This window comes from Neolamprologus multifasciatus, chromosome 17 (assembly GCF_963576455.1).
Source record: "Neolamprologus multifasciatus chromosome 17, fNeoMul1.2, whole genome shotgun sequence".
NCBI classification, from domain to species: Eukaryota; Metazoa; Chordata; class Actinopteri; order Cichliformes; family Cichlidae; genus Neolamprologus; species Neolamprologus multifasciatus.
The window spans coordinates 30,994,119-31,008,748 of record NC_140455.1 but is presented as its reverse complement, the minus strand read 5'-3'; the positions used below and the strand labels follow the sequence as shown (position 1 = coordinate 31,008,748).

Below are 14,630 nucleotides of genomic sequence, written 5' to 3'. Positions count from 1 at the left end.
TGTAGTGTTCACAACAGCATATGACATACATCACAGAGCTTATATGCAACATACATATTTGCATACATGAGACACATTTTGACATGTTTTACTCGATTATATGAAAATGCATTATTTTAAAAGTGCCTGTCATAAAAAATGATAAAGTTGCAAAAACTGTCACAAAAAATTGGATATAACAGTCCTAACTTTTGCCAATAATGTGCAGCGTTCGGCTATTTGACTGTGATTGACCCATTAACCTTTTGACCCTCAGGTCTGATTATTTCTGGTCAATTTTGTCTTAACACTTGCCATAAACTTTAAATCCCACCATACTTTTATAACAATGCATGTGAGAGTTTTAAAAGTTTTTCGTCACTGTTAATGATCGGTACATATGCACCCACGTTTTCAATATTTGGACCTCTCCTCAGGACTGTGTGAGTGCATACAAACTGTTGACTGACATTCATGTTTTTTAAATAAGAAAAACACAGTTAATGATGTAATCCGGCTAACAAATGTTGGTGTTAACCTCACTAGCTACCCATCAAAATACCTGCTGTACATTTCATTTACTGCTGTTATGTTTTTAATTGTGGAAAGGTGTTGTATTGGTGCCAAATTGTATATGGAAACAGAAGCAAGGTACTAAATTTCTTATTGCATTCACAGAGAAACCTGACCCTCCGACTGACCTGGAGCTGACAGACCAAACAGAGAGGAGTGTCCAGCTCACCTGGACCCCAGGAGATGAAAACAACAGTCCTATAGAGAGTATGAAATTCTCAGTGTTGGAGCAGTTTGCTCAGACTGTACTATCAGCAGACATGATTTAACCTACAGTAATTATGACCTGTACAAATGAAAACAAAGTTTCTGCTGTTAAAAACATTCGTGACATCTGAATCTTTTATCTTCTCCAGAATTTCTGATCCAGTATGAGGATCTTCTCCACCAGCCAGGAGTTTGGACAAACCTGACAGAGGTTCCTGGTACTAGCACCACAGCACAGCTGCACCTCTCTCCATACGTGTACTACTCCTTCAGAGCGCTGGCTAAAAATCGTGTCGGCTATAGTGAGCCGAGCCAGTCCTCACGTCAATATAGGACCAACCCTGCAGGTAAAAGTCACTGAAAATAGAAAAATGTTAATCATCTTAACACAAAAATAAGTTCAGACTGAACCAGGATTCTTTGGTTTTCAGCTCCTGATGAAAACCCGTCAGGTGTTCAGGGAGTAGGAACTGAGCCAGGCAACTTGGTCATCTCCTGGACAGTGAGATGGTTTTAATTATATTTCAGATTGATTTGAGTGTTAGCCTAAATGTATTGTATAGATGGAATATGCAAGTACTAATTAACATTACTCTCTGTGTAGCCACTCACAGGACTCCAGTCCAATGGGCCCGGTCTGGAATATAAAGTGCAGTGGAGACAGAAGGATGTTGAGAAGGAGTGGTCAGCACAGAATGTGGCCAATGTATCCCAGTGGGTTGTGTCTGGAACTCCAACCTATGTGCCCTATGAAATCAAAGTTCAAGCTTTCAACGATTATGGTGTCGGGCCTGAACCTGAAGTGGCGTTTGGATACTCTGGAGAAGACTGTAAGTAAATTCTGTGGAAATACGCTTCTTTTCGGGATTAGATCAGAACTATGGAAGATAGAAAAAGATAAAGCAGACTGGGAAGTTTGAGAATGAGCATGTATTATTTAAGGTTTCAATAACAGGGGCTGTAACCCTTGTCATTTTGTTTCATAGTATTGCTCAAGTCATAAATAAGTCTAGTTATGTGACATACTATAAAAGCTTACTGTGTTTACTATTACAAGACCATGATCCATCACCACAGTGTTTTCAAACTGGTTCAACTTAATATTTCATATTCTCTGTTTTGCAGTGCCTTTGTCTGCTCCAGAGAGTGTGCAGGTCATGGTTCATAACAGCACACTGGCAGAAGTACACTGGGAGCCCATATCACCGCCCTCTGTCAGAGGAAAACTACAGGGATACAAGGTATTGTCTTATGCCACATTTCCCCCTCCATCACAGAGATGTCAAAGTAGATGTCCCAATCTTATGACATTAATGTCACTTATAAATACAACCAACACTATAGATACTATGAAAATAGTCCTTCTTGAGTAGTTGGGTCCCAGTTTCCCTTGAGAAGTACCTTAATTTTTAGGTGCTGGAAACATTAGTCTGCTGCCCATTTTTCAGCTGCACAACCAGCTCAAAGTATGCCAAGGACATTGTCCCTACACCACTACACCACCTCTAACAGCCTGAACCTTTTATACAAGCCAAGATGGAGTCATGCTTTCATGTTGTTCACACCAAATTTTGACCTCAACATTTCAATGTTTCAGCAGAAAACAAGATTCATCAGGGCAGGCAACATTTTTCTGATCTTCTGTTGTTCAACTTTAGTCAGACCATGTGAATTGTAGCTTCAGGGTTCTGTTTTAGCTGAGAGGACTGGCACCAAGTGTGGTCTTCTGCTGCTGTGCTTTCAGAAATGGTCTTCTGCAAACCTTGGTTGTAACAAGTGGTTATTTCTAAGTTCTTGTTGCTCTCCCACCAAAGCAAAACCAAAACAGTCTGGCTATTCTTCTTTGACCTCTAGAATCAACAAGCATTTTTTCCCCGAGAACTGCTGCTTACCGGATATTTTCTTGTTTTCCTTTTATTGCTATATGATTTTTTTAATCATTTTTGTATATTCTAAGAAGTAGTTGATCCAAGCAGATTAGCAGCATCTGGCACCAACATCCATTCTGATGCTAGGTTTGAACTTCAGCAGGTCATCTTGACCATGTCTACATGGCTAACCCTACGAAGGTGCTGGCATGTGATTGGTTGCTTAGATATTTGCATTAACAAGCAGTTGAAAAGGTGTATCTAACAAAGTGACTGGTGAGTGTAGTATAGGAAGTAAAAAAAAAGAAAGAAAAAAGTTACTTTGAGTTTTCTCTGCTTTTTTTATTTTACTGAGCATCACTCTAATTCTCCTGTTTTGTGTTGGGGTACCTGGTTACAACACCACATTCATTTAACTCTTGGTCTGCTTTTCTCCAGGTATACTACAGGCGAAAGCATGGTTTGCATGAGACAGAAGAGGAGACTGATGAGGAAATGCAAGTTTTGACTTTCAGTGGAAACCGAAGTGAGGGACGATTGCCAGGCCTCCAGCCTTACAGTGTCTATAGTCTCTCTATCAGAGTCCTTAATAACAAAGGAGAAGGGCCTTCTAGCCAAAGCAAGACATTTGAGACACCTGAGGGAGGTGTGTATGTCTTTCAGTCCAAAGAAGAAAATAAAAATCTTGTACTGTAATAGGATGCCAAGTTCCTCCAAATTTTAAATGGATGACCACACTTTGAATGTTGCTATACTACAATATCTTAAATGTACACATTAATACAAAATATATATTTTACCTGCTGCTAGTAGCACTGTTTGTACTAGTAAGACAGCCTACCAAATACAAGGGCACACAGAGGCAACATCCAATTAAAGCCTTAACAGTCATACAGGTTCATGTACTCCTTAGCCACTATTATATGCCCTTCAAATATAAAATATTTGTATCCTACAAATGCTCATGTAGCCAACAGACTCAGACTTAATTCTGGTTTTGTTTTCAGTCCCAGGGCCTCCTTCTTTTCTCAGTGTAATCAACCCTGGTTTGGACTCTCTCACTCTGGAATGGGGCCCACCAATTAACAACAATGGACGTCTCACTGGATACATTCTGAAATACCAACCAGGTAGGATTTGCAGTCCCCTTCAGCTTTAAGCATCGCCACAGTATTATGCAGCATTTGTGCTTTTTCTTTTCAACTTTCATCTTTGCATTTTCCAATTGTTGGCTGTTTCTTGCCGTGTCTGCAGTCAACAATACCAGCGAACTGGGACCAGTCCAGGTCATGACCTTTCTAGCCAACGAGACCACCATTACTCTGAGTAACCTGAACTCCAGCATGCTCTACAAGTTTTACTTAAGCGCAAAGACGAACAAGGGCTCTGGCCCCATCATCACAGAGGAGGCTTTCACAGTCATGCATACAAGTGAGTCCTGTGTCCTTGAAGTTTAAGCATTTAACTTAAGGTGAACCAAATAAAAGCTCAATAGGAAGAAAACGTTTTAAAGCAGCCTAACGGTAGCCACAGTGCAGTGACAGATGTCAGGAATTCTGTAAAAATGACAACCCTGAGGAGGTTCTGTCTCTTTCTCTTTCTCTCTTCCTTGAAGCTCGTACTCGGCCCACTGTAGAGGCAGGCAAAGGTAACCCAAGTTTGCCACTGGAAGTATCTGCATGCTAATTACATTAATAGATATTAGAAACGAAAACAGCCCTAGCATAGATGTCATGTTTATTGTACTTTTCCCTGCATGTTAAGGTAATCCAATAATTGTGAGAAACCATGCTTGTGTCCTGTTCTGTAAGAATAGGTCGTTTTTACACAGTCACACGGTGTGAAATATAGGATTTCTATGTTGTAAAATTATATTTTCTTTCATCTTTTAGTATGTCTCTTCTTTCAATGAGCATGGTTTCAACAGATTCCTTTTGCATGATGGTTTGAATTCCAGCGCTAACATTTATGCTATAAACGGACTGTTTTTATAAACAAAGTAGAAATTTATTTGCTGCAGAGTTGCTCATTTTTCTTTGTGTAGATACAGAGCTGGATCCGGTGCTTCATTTTAGCTTTCAGTGTTAAGAAGCGTTGCCACGTTTTAACTCTCCGTGTCAGTACTGTATGCTCTTTGTTGTGATGCTTATGTATTTTGTCTCACTCTTTTCCGTGTTCTTTCAGGCCCCACAGAGCCCCCTCACCCAACTTCCCCCATCACTCAGTCTCTGCATTCCCCGTTTCACAAGGGTACAAGCACTCCCTGTGTCCCTTACTCCCTCCCCCACTATCTCCCCATGAACTCAGTCCTGCAGAAATGATCCATCTTAGTAATTTTAGCTTAGCGACTTTACTCAAATGTGATTTCGTGATGGTAATGAACCAGCTTATCACTGATGCAATTTTTGTCATTTTGCCTCTGTACACCACTACAGTGGATTTTAAATCAAACAATGAAGATGCTATTGAAATGCAGTTTTAATTTATGGGATTTAACAAAAGTATTGTAATTACTGTTTAGGAATAACCCCCATTTTCAGAGGCTCAACATTAATTAGATTACATCATTTTAAATAAGACCATTACTTTAATGCTTAATGATGACAATCCTTTGCAGTCAATAACTGCCTGAAGTCTGCAATCAGTGGACGCCACCAAATCCTGTGCTTCCTCCTTTATGATGCTTTGCAGCCCCCTTCACTTGCTGCTTGTATTTGGGTCCTCCTGAAATCAGATTTGTTTTCAGTAACTGATAAACATGCTGTGCTGTGTTGAGATCAGGGGCTGACTTAGTCATCGATTTTCTTTGTCCGCATACTGAGAGCTCCAGTGAAGAGACAGCAAATGCAAGTTCAGCACTTTGGCACCTAAGTCCAGATTTTTCATCAGCTAAATTTCTCATAGAATAAGGAGCAAAACAGGTCTCACATGGCAATGAAACTGCTTATGAGTCAATTGCGTCTCAGAAAACAGCTGTAATTCCTAAACAGTTAATATAATATTGAAATTCTGAACTTTAATCATGTCTTGAATGATTGGTTTAATATCCACTGTGGTGGTGTACAGAGGCAAAACTGCCACAAGGTCACAAAAAAGTGAAAAAAAAAAGCTCAGAAAATATTGCTAGTAATATTAACCACCTGATTGGTGTTTTATTGAGATGGACATTTCTGTAGCAGCTAACCTGACCTGTTTTTAATAATGTAACAGGTGCTTAGAATTGCACAGCGTTGTTACTTATTTTATAATTCTTTTCTTCATTTTATTTTGTAACGTTAAAGCTACAGTACTTTGTAGACTTTTAACTTTAAGTTTCCAAAGATAAATGTTCACTTTATATATTGAGCCAAAACATAACAACAATGGCATTTTTTAAAGATTGCCTGTGGTCCGCTTTACCACATGTGGTGGAAAAAACTACCAAAGACACCAGCTGTTTAATACACACTGGCAAATTGTTCTGGACATGTTCATAGATGTAAACATTGATATAATTTTACTTATTTTACTGGATTTATTCTAGATTAATGTAATTTAGTAAGTTGAAAATGTAGGTGTCTTTAAAAAATGTGTACTTTTTATGTTTTATATTAGCAAAAAACACATTTTCTCTCTCTCTTCGGTGCCCAGCGCCTCCCGTGGGTCGTGCTTTTGGCACAGTTAACACTTCTGTATCAGAGGACAGTGCAGTGATCAGTTGGGAATACTTTGGACACCATAAGAATGTATATGTGGAGTATATTGTTGAGAACAGTAAGGCTTTCTCTTGTATTTCAAAGCATCAGTGCATGTCTTGACTTGCTTACAACTGACTAGATCTGATTTTTCAAAATTAGCATTTATCCAAGTATCAGATTCCTGAATCTAATTCCTTTCCACTGCCTCGATTCCAGGTAAAGAGGAGTGGAAAAAGGAGTTTGCAAACAGTTCACACTCACATACAATAAAAGGTTTAAAGCCGGGAACTTCCTATAGGGTGAAAGTGATAGCTAAAGATGCAGCCGACCCGACAGTCCACAGCACAGACGAAATGTTGGTTACGGTGCCAGGTGAGGCAGCATGCCTCGACATAGATGGTTTTTGTTTTCAGTGCCTGCTTCATCTTTTTTTTTTTCCTTCATCATCAGATTTAGTTTGTTACACTCAGACATGAATGTACGGTAGTTAGTTAGCGTACAAGCATGTCAGGAGTTGCCATCAGTAGCCTCTGGTCTAATGCATGTCATTTAAAGTCGTCACCGCAATGCCCGTTATTACCTTTGTAACTCCTTTAATTTTGTTGTGTTAGTGCCTACATGCATTGAGGATCAGAACTGCTGAAATAAAAAATTAACAAAGACAGAAACACGTGACTCTGTAAAACAAAATAATACCCCCCACACCCATATTTCTTTGCCCTTTTTCAGGCACGTTTAGCTTCTTCGTCTTGCAAATGAGTGATTATCCAGTTTAACTGAACACCTCATTTTGCCAGTAATCTTCACCAACATAAAAAATTCGACCTCTACGGTGCACACTTTGCACACAACGACAGCAACTTAGTTTCAATACTAAAACAACAATGTCATCGAAAAACAGAAATAATTTAGTCTGGCTAAATAAATAGGAAATTGGAAAGGTAAGTATATATGAAATTAATACAATTGAAAGTAGAAAATTTATAGAAAAGTAAATACGTACAGAAGTAAACACATCTTACTGTGATCCACAAGGTCTCTGCTTGTGGATTATATGGTCACGCTGTCTGACAACCACCCAGCAACAGAAAAAAACATCACAGACCAAACAATATTGTTGCAAGAGCATGTATCAATGCATTAATATTGTGTGTATTTTTGTTTTGCATTCTTTTTCATGCATTAAAGACAATTTTGATGAGGAGCGATCATTTGGAAGAACTGAATGTGATTTACTGAGATATAGAATTCAATTAAGCTACTTGGTGATTAGACTCTGATGACCTGTCATAGCAGGACAGAATCAGTGGTGATAAGAATTAGGACAAGACCCACCGTAGTGTAAATGCTGGTGGTGGTGAAGATGAAGATGAAGGCTTGGATGAGACGGATTGCACGAAAGCAGATTGCAAGAAGAGTGCTGAGATTTGAAGTATGCAAAATAGAGGCCAATTGGCTCTGTTCTGTGGGGTGGGGAAAGAAAATGATTGGACTAGAGTAACGATGTCAGCGTTGTCAGTTTGACACCGTGGGAAAGTGGAAGTGATATAAAGAATAGACTAGCAGTTTGAGCACTGACAACAGCAGTGATTACAGATCTTCCTTATTGAACATCACCATGAGCGTCATAATAATTTATTTAAAGTCATTTATTTATTCCCTAATTATTATTATTTTTAATTTTGGCTGTTTTGGTCCTCCATATAATCGTCATATTAACCCATTTCACAGTTCCATCCTGTGTTTACAGCTTCTGTTAATCTCAGTGTTGCTCAGCATGAAGAGGACAGTTTCACTGTTATAGGAGCCTAGAAGTACATTTTGAGCTGACACTTAATGTTTATTTTATTTCTGTGAACTTCTCCCCACCCCTTTTTCTTTCTTTCTTTCCTCTTTCTTTCTTTCTCCAGCTGTAGCCAGCCGGCAGGTAGACATCGCTACCCAGGGCTGGTTTATTGGACTGATGTGTGCCATCGCTCTCCTCATCTTGGTGCTTCTAATAGTGTGTTTCATCAAGAGAAACAAGGGTGGCAAATATCCAGGTAAACCACACATTATCTGTGTGCATTATGAGTCCAAGCCTGTAGTCGGGGATGGGCGGAAATTTAAATTAATTGCTGTTGAAACTGACAGTGAAAGAAAAAGAAGACGCTCACCAAGACCCAGAGATCCAACCCATGAAGGAGGATGACGGGACATTTGGAGAGTACAGGTGAGAGACGTTCTTCAGTCAGAGAAGCGTGGTTATAATAGGACCAGAGCAGAGAGCAGTGTATGAGCGTTCTCTTTGTGTTGGTCCATTGTGTCCTGACTGGGCTGTTTGTATATGTAGAACATTTTACCGGGCTGCAGAAACACTCCCCCCACCAGACTCGATTACCAAACACTCCACAGAGGCAAGGCGAAATCCAAACTACTCTGCTTTGACTCTTACATTTACCAACTCACCTGCACATTGCCCATCTAATATAAAAAAAGCTTTTTCATATTGTACAATATGTCAATTTTAACAAGTTATTTCATCTCTGGCCTCTTCAATTGTGTACTAACTGCTCTTAAAACAAGTGAGATCTTGCATGCTTCGACTAGCAGGGCTGAAAGCGCTGTCTGTTTCCAAAAAAAGCTCACAAAAAATAGACACTCACTGTGGCTCATGAATTGCTTTTCATGTGTCCTTCCACTTTTATCTTTCTGTTTTGTTTTTCGGGGGGAGGGGTTTAGGTCGATGGAGAGGTAAGACAAGATGCGATAAAAGCAGCATGCAATTCAAGCAACCTATAAAACCTCCTTGAGTTTCTGATTAAAGAGAAAATGAAGGCAGAGACTACTGTGTCATGATGCTCATTATAGTACCAGCATTAACACTCCAGATTTACCATTTAATATTACTGCTTTAACTGCTTCTAGCTCCCTTCATTTTAGTGTTTTAATAATGATAATGTCTTTAATATCTCCATTAAGTGCTAAAGTACTTGGATGATCCTCACTGTAGCTGCCATAGTATTGAATAAAACTCAATGTGTTAATACAGGTGGAGCGTGACAAAATGGTTTAAATGATGCTGTTTGCATTTTGGATTCCTGCATGTAAAGCGAAAGCATATTGACTGAAAGCGTTTCAGAAATTGCATTCGGATGCAGGTACATTGCAAAGGACTGAACGGCACGTATTTGCAAACTCCTCTTGCAGCGCTGCACCCGGACTTGAACCACCACAGCACTAACACCCTAAATGATATTTAACTGAGCTGCTCCACTGTACAATAACAGTACCACATGTAATGTATCACTTACCCCATGATTTTGCTCATTTTAAGTTTTTAGTTTAAAAAAGTAATCACTTGTGGATGTATTTGGACATTTGAAGTGAGCTTCATTAAAATGTGTACCAAAGATGCAGTGATATTGTCACTGTGGTAAGGTATGCTTGTGCAGTGGAAAAGCCAGACTGCTTATGTGCTTGAAGAGCCTGTTTTCTTTCTAAAAGGTTATGAGAAGTGCAGAAGACTTTCTGCAAGCTGCACGAGTTCTTTCTCAGCCATCTTCCTACTCCTTACAGTGACACTGAGGACCACAAGCCGCTGAAGGGTAGCCGGACGCCGTCCAACGGGACGGTGCGGCGTGACGAGAGCGACGACAGTCTGGTGGATTACGGTGAAGGTGGGGACGGGCAGTTCAACGAGGACGGCTCCTTCATCGGCCAGTACAGCGGCAAGAAAGAAAAAGACACGCACGAAGGCAACGAGAGCTCGGAGGCCCCGTCGCCTGTCAACGCCATGAATTCATTTGTCTAACAAAGGGCCACGGCCTGGCTGCAACGCTTGCTTCAGCCACTCCCTTGTCACCCTGGCAAATGTGACCATCTCTGTGGTGACAGCTGCTAAGGTGACAGTTGTTGTGGACACCTACCTTAACCCCTTGGTGGTTCTCACTCCGGTGGCCATGGCTAACTGTCACCAAGACTGCTGACACGACCTCATCCCCACACCTGCCAGCCCCGGTCACACTGTGACCTCCACTCATCAAGACGCACTCAACATGGCAAAGACCGGCTCCACATCACCCATAACCATTGAAAGAAGGTGTGAAATGAGGGAAGGAGAGAGCAAACAATACAGAAAAGCAAAAGGAATGTACCCGAAGGGGTTTTTACCACTCAGACTGAGCACGAATCTTTTAAGTGTGTTAGTGCCATTTGATATCCTTTGCAAAATATACTAGATATGAAATATCAAAAAAAGATATATTTTATCAAGCTACAGTACATAACCAGAAGGCAGGCAAAACAATGCATCCAATCCCATTCATAAACATATGCATGGAGTAAATTGTGATCCTAATAAGCGTTTTACCACACTCGTGTCAGTTGTTGCAGAGGTAAGCTGCGCGTTGAAACTGTATACCATGCACGCCTACAAGCAGCTGGGTATGTCTTTTATTGTTTCCTTTTTTTTTATCAGTCAGAAAGTGTCAAATCACATATGATATATAGAGGAAAAAAAGACAGCAGTGTCTTTGCAGAGACTGCTGTGAAATGTGTGACTCCAAGTAGAAGCTAGCATAGGTTTTTGAGACAGACCTTTTTTGTACATATGTGGTAGAAGAAGAAGAAAGCTATATTTTAAGGACAGGTATGTCTATTTGCGGTCATTAAAAACCTGGCTAGACATTAGATAAGCCCAGCTTTCAGCCACTTATCACACCAGCCAGCTAGCCAGACCTCCCACACTTAACTGCAGTCGGCCTCCCATTTTTTCTTTTTTGCATTCTTTTGTGTTTGTCCCAAGCCTGCGCTTCTTCTCACTGATCTCTTAAGTGGTGATTGATCCAGTGTCATTGCCAGGTGCTTCCACCTCGAGTTGTGGCCCCTGCGCAGGCCTCTGTTTTACGTGGACAGAGCTAACCGCTAACCCAGCACTGCTTCCAATAGCATTCCTTCTTGCATATGTGCTGTGCATACTGTGCTGCAAATATGTCGCATTTAGAGAAAGGTTCACCGAGAGATGGTGCAGCGGTGTCTGGATGTGTGGATGTTAATGATTGAGAAGCTCTCAGCATGGTTTCTAGTGCCTTTGTAGTGAACGGCAACCTGATTCATAGTGACATCCTTCCTTCATACATGAGACAGACCAGAGCTCAGAGCAGTTCAAGAAGTCTACAGCTGCGATGCATTCAGAATACCACCCGACCTTACCTTAATAACAGCTTTAAAAGCTACGCGAGTGTTCAACACCGCAAAGAAATGCGCTTCAGGATTTAGCTGATAATAAAGTTGTTCATAGGGGAACATTAAAACTAAGACCATTTTATCAGCTGTAATGCCACTAAATATCGTGAGTATGTGGGCTAGTTATTTAAAAAAAATAGCCTCTTTCATTTTGGAGTCCAGGGTTCCTACACAGTGCTATAAACGTGACTTGATTTGAACAGTTTTGATGTTACACAGTGGCATTTGTTGTGAGGGGTCGCTTCCACCTATAGATTGCTATGCCCTTGTTGACAATCATATTATCCAGCTACCATCAGCTCACAGTGTATACGCATCATATAATCATACCATCCAGCTATGAACACTCAATAATAAAATGGGAAAAATGTGTCATGTGTCCATTTCAAACTTCTCCCAACCTGTTGGGAGCACTAAACAACTGCCAACCTTCTCACCAGGTAACCGCCAGTGGGAACCAGACTCAACATCTGGAATAGACTTACATTTGCTGGTAGCGCTTAGAAACGACGCGGTCATAAAAATGATACTGAATGTGAAAACAGGTGTATCTGTTCATGTGAAAATATTGCTTGTTTCACTCCAAATGGTAAAACACACTGGTGACTTCGGTTTATGCATTCAACCCTTATGCTGTATGTCGTCTCAGTCTGAGCGCAGTGAGTTTTATATTACTGTAAAATGAATGAAGCTTAAGTGTGAATGTCCGGGTGCACGAGAGTGAGCGTGTGCACCACATGCATGCTACCGCGTTGCAGCGGGCCCAATGTATGCCGTTGCTTTCTGTTTCCATTGGTACCAGTCTATAATTCCGATGTGTGTCAAGCAGTCTGCTCCCACTCTCAACGGGACATGCAAAACTTTCTTTCCTTTTCTTTTTCAGAGAACATTTCCATGTGTTGGGTTTATCATAACTTGCATCAAGTTTTTAGGTTGCAACGTGTCAGCTTTCCACGTGTAGATATTTCTGTTGCATTTTTGTAAATAATACTTTGAATTGAGCACGTTGAGGTCGAAGGTGAGAGCTAGACCTCAGTCAGTTCAGTGTGAGATGGGACTATTTACAGTTATCATTCTTTTTCATTTGGTGTGAAGTTATTTTATATTTTAACCCGTCAGGTGACTTTGCAAATGTTTAGCCGATCAGGTATCAGAGGAGATTATTTAACTTGTGACTGAGCTCTTGTGACACCTGTAATGTTTCTGTTTTAGACAGTTCATGCACATTTTCTGTATTTTTTACAAATAAATTACAAAAAAAGGCACACAGTTAAATAGGCTATATCATTTAAAATAAACACATGCATCTATTTTGGGACAACACCGTGTGGGTGGATGTAGCTCGCACAAGAAGTATTGTCCTAAACTAGACATCAGTTAAAAATGATATCCTTTTAAAGCGTGTGCATGCAAAAAGACGAAAAACCCCACAATTAATATTAATTGGGAGCATATGGAAATATGGTCGGCATGGATTTATAACCGAACTGGCAAACTGGAGTGTGAATACACCAGAAACGATGTTCTAGTTACTGGTTAACATACAGTAGGATACACAGTATATGATATGACATTCTGGTTAATGTTAACGCTACACGAGAAGCATGAAAGGCTGTCAAAATGGTTTACTCTACGATATAATATTGCAAAATATTTTGTATTTTAAATGAAGTTTAAAAAAATGAAATAAATGTTGGTTTCAGGATTCCACAACTGGTATGTTTTTCTTTGACTTTGTACAAGGGGTAAAACATAAAGTGTGTATGTGCGTGTGTGTGGCGCCACCTAGTGCATGATTTGTCTTTTCTCCAGCTAATGACCAGCAGAGATTAACAATTGAAAGTTAATCCTCACAAGATTAACATACATCTGGGGCACCGCATGTGTGGTGTGTGTGTGTGCTTTATTCAAATTCCACTGTAACACTGGTTTCCACTGAAAAGGAAATCCATGTAAATATGACAGCTATCAGAGAAGATGACTACAAAATTCAAAAACCAGCATATAGGCTCACACAGTATTAAGGCAAAAAGACTGGAAATCCAAATTTGAAAAAATGTATACAAATGATGACAACACACATTAACAATTTTATTAGACCTTCATCCAGTGTAAGGTTTATCCCACAGCCTAAATTGACAGTATTATTAATCACCAGAATAATTTTCGATTTGCCAGTATGTGCAAGCGCTTTAATCTGAATTATAGTTTTAATGCTAAAATATAATTATTGTCGTCACCCATGGTTTTTCAAATGTGCTCTTTTATTTTTTTTAAAAAAGCAAAAAAATCTAAAACACTATATTATTGTTTGATTATGATGCCAAACTACAGTTATTCACTTGTATACTTGTAATCAAAAATATTTGTGTTTTCTTGCTTTTAAGACAGGTGGTCTGATAAATTTGTTAAACACTGTAAGTGCGTGCAGTGGACTAGACAACATATTTATTTTTAGGCTAATGTGTTAGCTATTCTTTAATCACACTGTCGATCAAATCATTTTCTCCCATAAGTCTCATCCTGTAAATCCTGTGAGGAGGACTGTCAGTGTGTAAAAATGCAGTAACTGCAGTACTGATACAAACATCTGATATACTTCAGTTTTTCTGTTGTGCTCCTTTCTACGTCTACATTTGTATTAAAGACAGATTATCAACAAAAATGTGTAACTAAATCACTTCTTTTCATTGTAAAATTAGCTAATCATAGAGTAAGAACTTACTTGAGATACTTTAAGTAGTTTACTTTAATAGTTTTGTACTTTTACTTAAAAAAGTACAAAACTTGTAGGATAGGTAAAAAAACAAAACAAAAAACTGTAGGATTAATTATGTTATTGTATTGTAAGGAATCCTTGTACCTCGCCTGGTCTGCAATCCACCATTAATAATTAATCTGCAGGTCATTTAAGATGCACAGCACATGGCCGCATCAGCTATAGGAAGCTTTCCTTTATGTCTTTTTTTTTTTTCAAATTTCCCAAATCCCTTTGTATTATAATAAATTTCCAAATTCCTGCGAAATCTTTAGTGCATTGGAGTGCCAAGTTATAACCTGCCCTTGTACTTTATTTTCAATCAGATGACAGCAATTCAAT

At 39.5% G+C, this 14,630-nt stretch overlaps 1 protein-coding gene across 7 annotated transcripts in view; it reads left to right on the top strand.

Annotated features, from left to right (window-relative positions):
* Positions 1-13,243, top strand: part of nrcama (neuronal cell adhesion molecule a) — a 61,478-nt gene extending 48,235 nt beyond the window's left edge. For 6 of the 7 annotated variants that reach the window (XM_085137450.1, XM_085137449.1, XM_085137452.1 and 3 more), the window contains 15 exons: positions 658-759; positions 909-1,106; positions 1,191-1,261; positions 1,364-1,589; positions 1,885-2,000; positions 3,066-3,273; positions 3,635-3,757; positions 3,882-4,058; positions 4,243-4,275; positions 4,812-4,877; positions 6,258-6,380; positions 6,521-6,676; positions 8,215-8,346; positions 8,438-8,516; positions 9,863-13,243. In XM_085137450.1, the coding sequence (XP_084993576.1) occupies positions 658-759; positions 909-1,106; positions 1,191-1,261; positions 1,364-1,589; positions 1,885-2,000; positions 3,066-3,273; positions 3,635-3,757; positions 3,882-4,058; positions 4,243-4,275; positions 4,812-4,877; positions 6,258-6,380; positions 6,521-6,676; positions 8,215-8,346; positions 8,438-8,516; positions 9,863-10,097 (2,045 nt within the window). In that variant the 3' untranslated portion in view covers positions 10,098-13,243. The remainder of the gene's footprint in view (positions 1-657; positions 760-908; positions 1,107-1,190; positions 1,262-1,363; positions 1,590-1,884; positions 2,001-3,065; positions 3,274-3,634; positions 3,758-3,881; positions 4,059-4,242; positions 4,276-4,811; positions 4,878-6,257; positions 6,381-6,520; positions 6,677-8,214; positions 8,347-8,437; positions 8,517-9,862) is intronic. The other variant, XM_085137453.1, reaches the window with a different exon arrangement.
* The last annotated feature ends 1,387 nt before the right edge of the window (positions 13,244-14,630 follow it).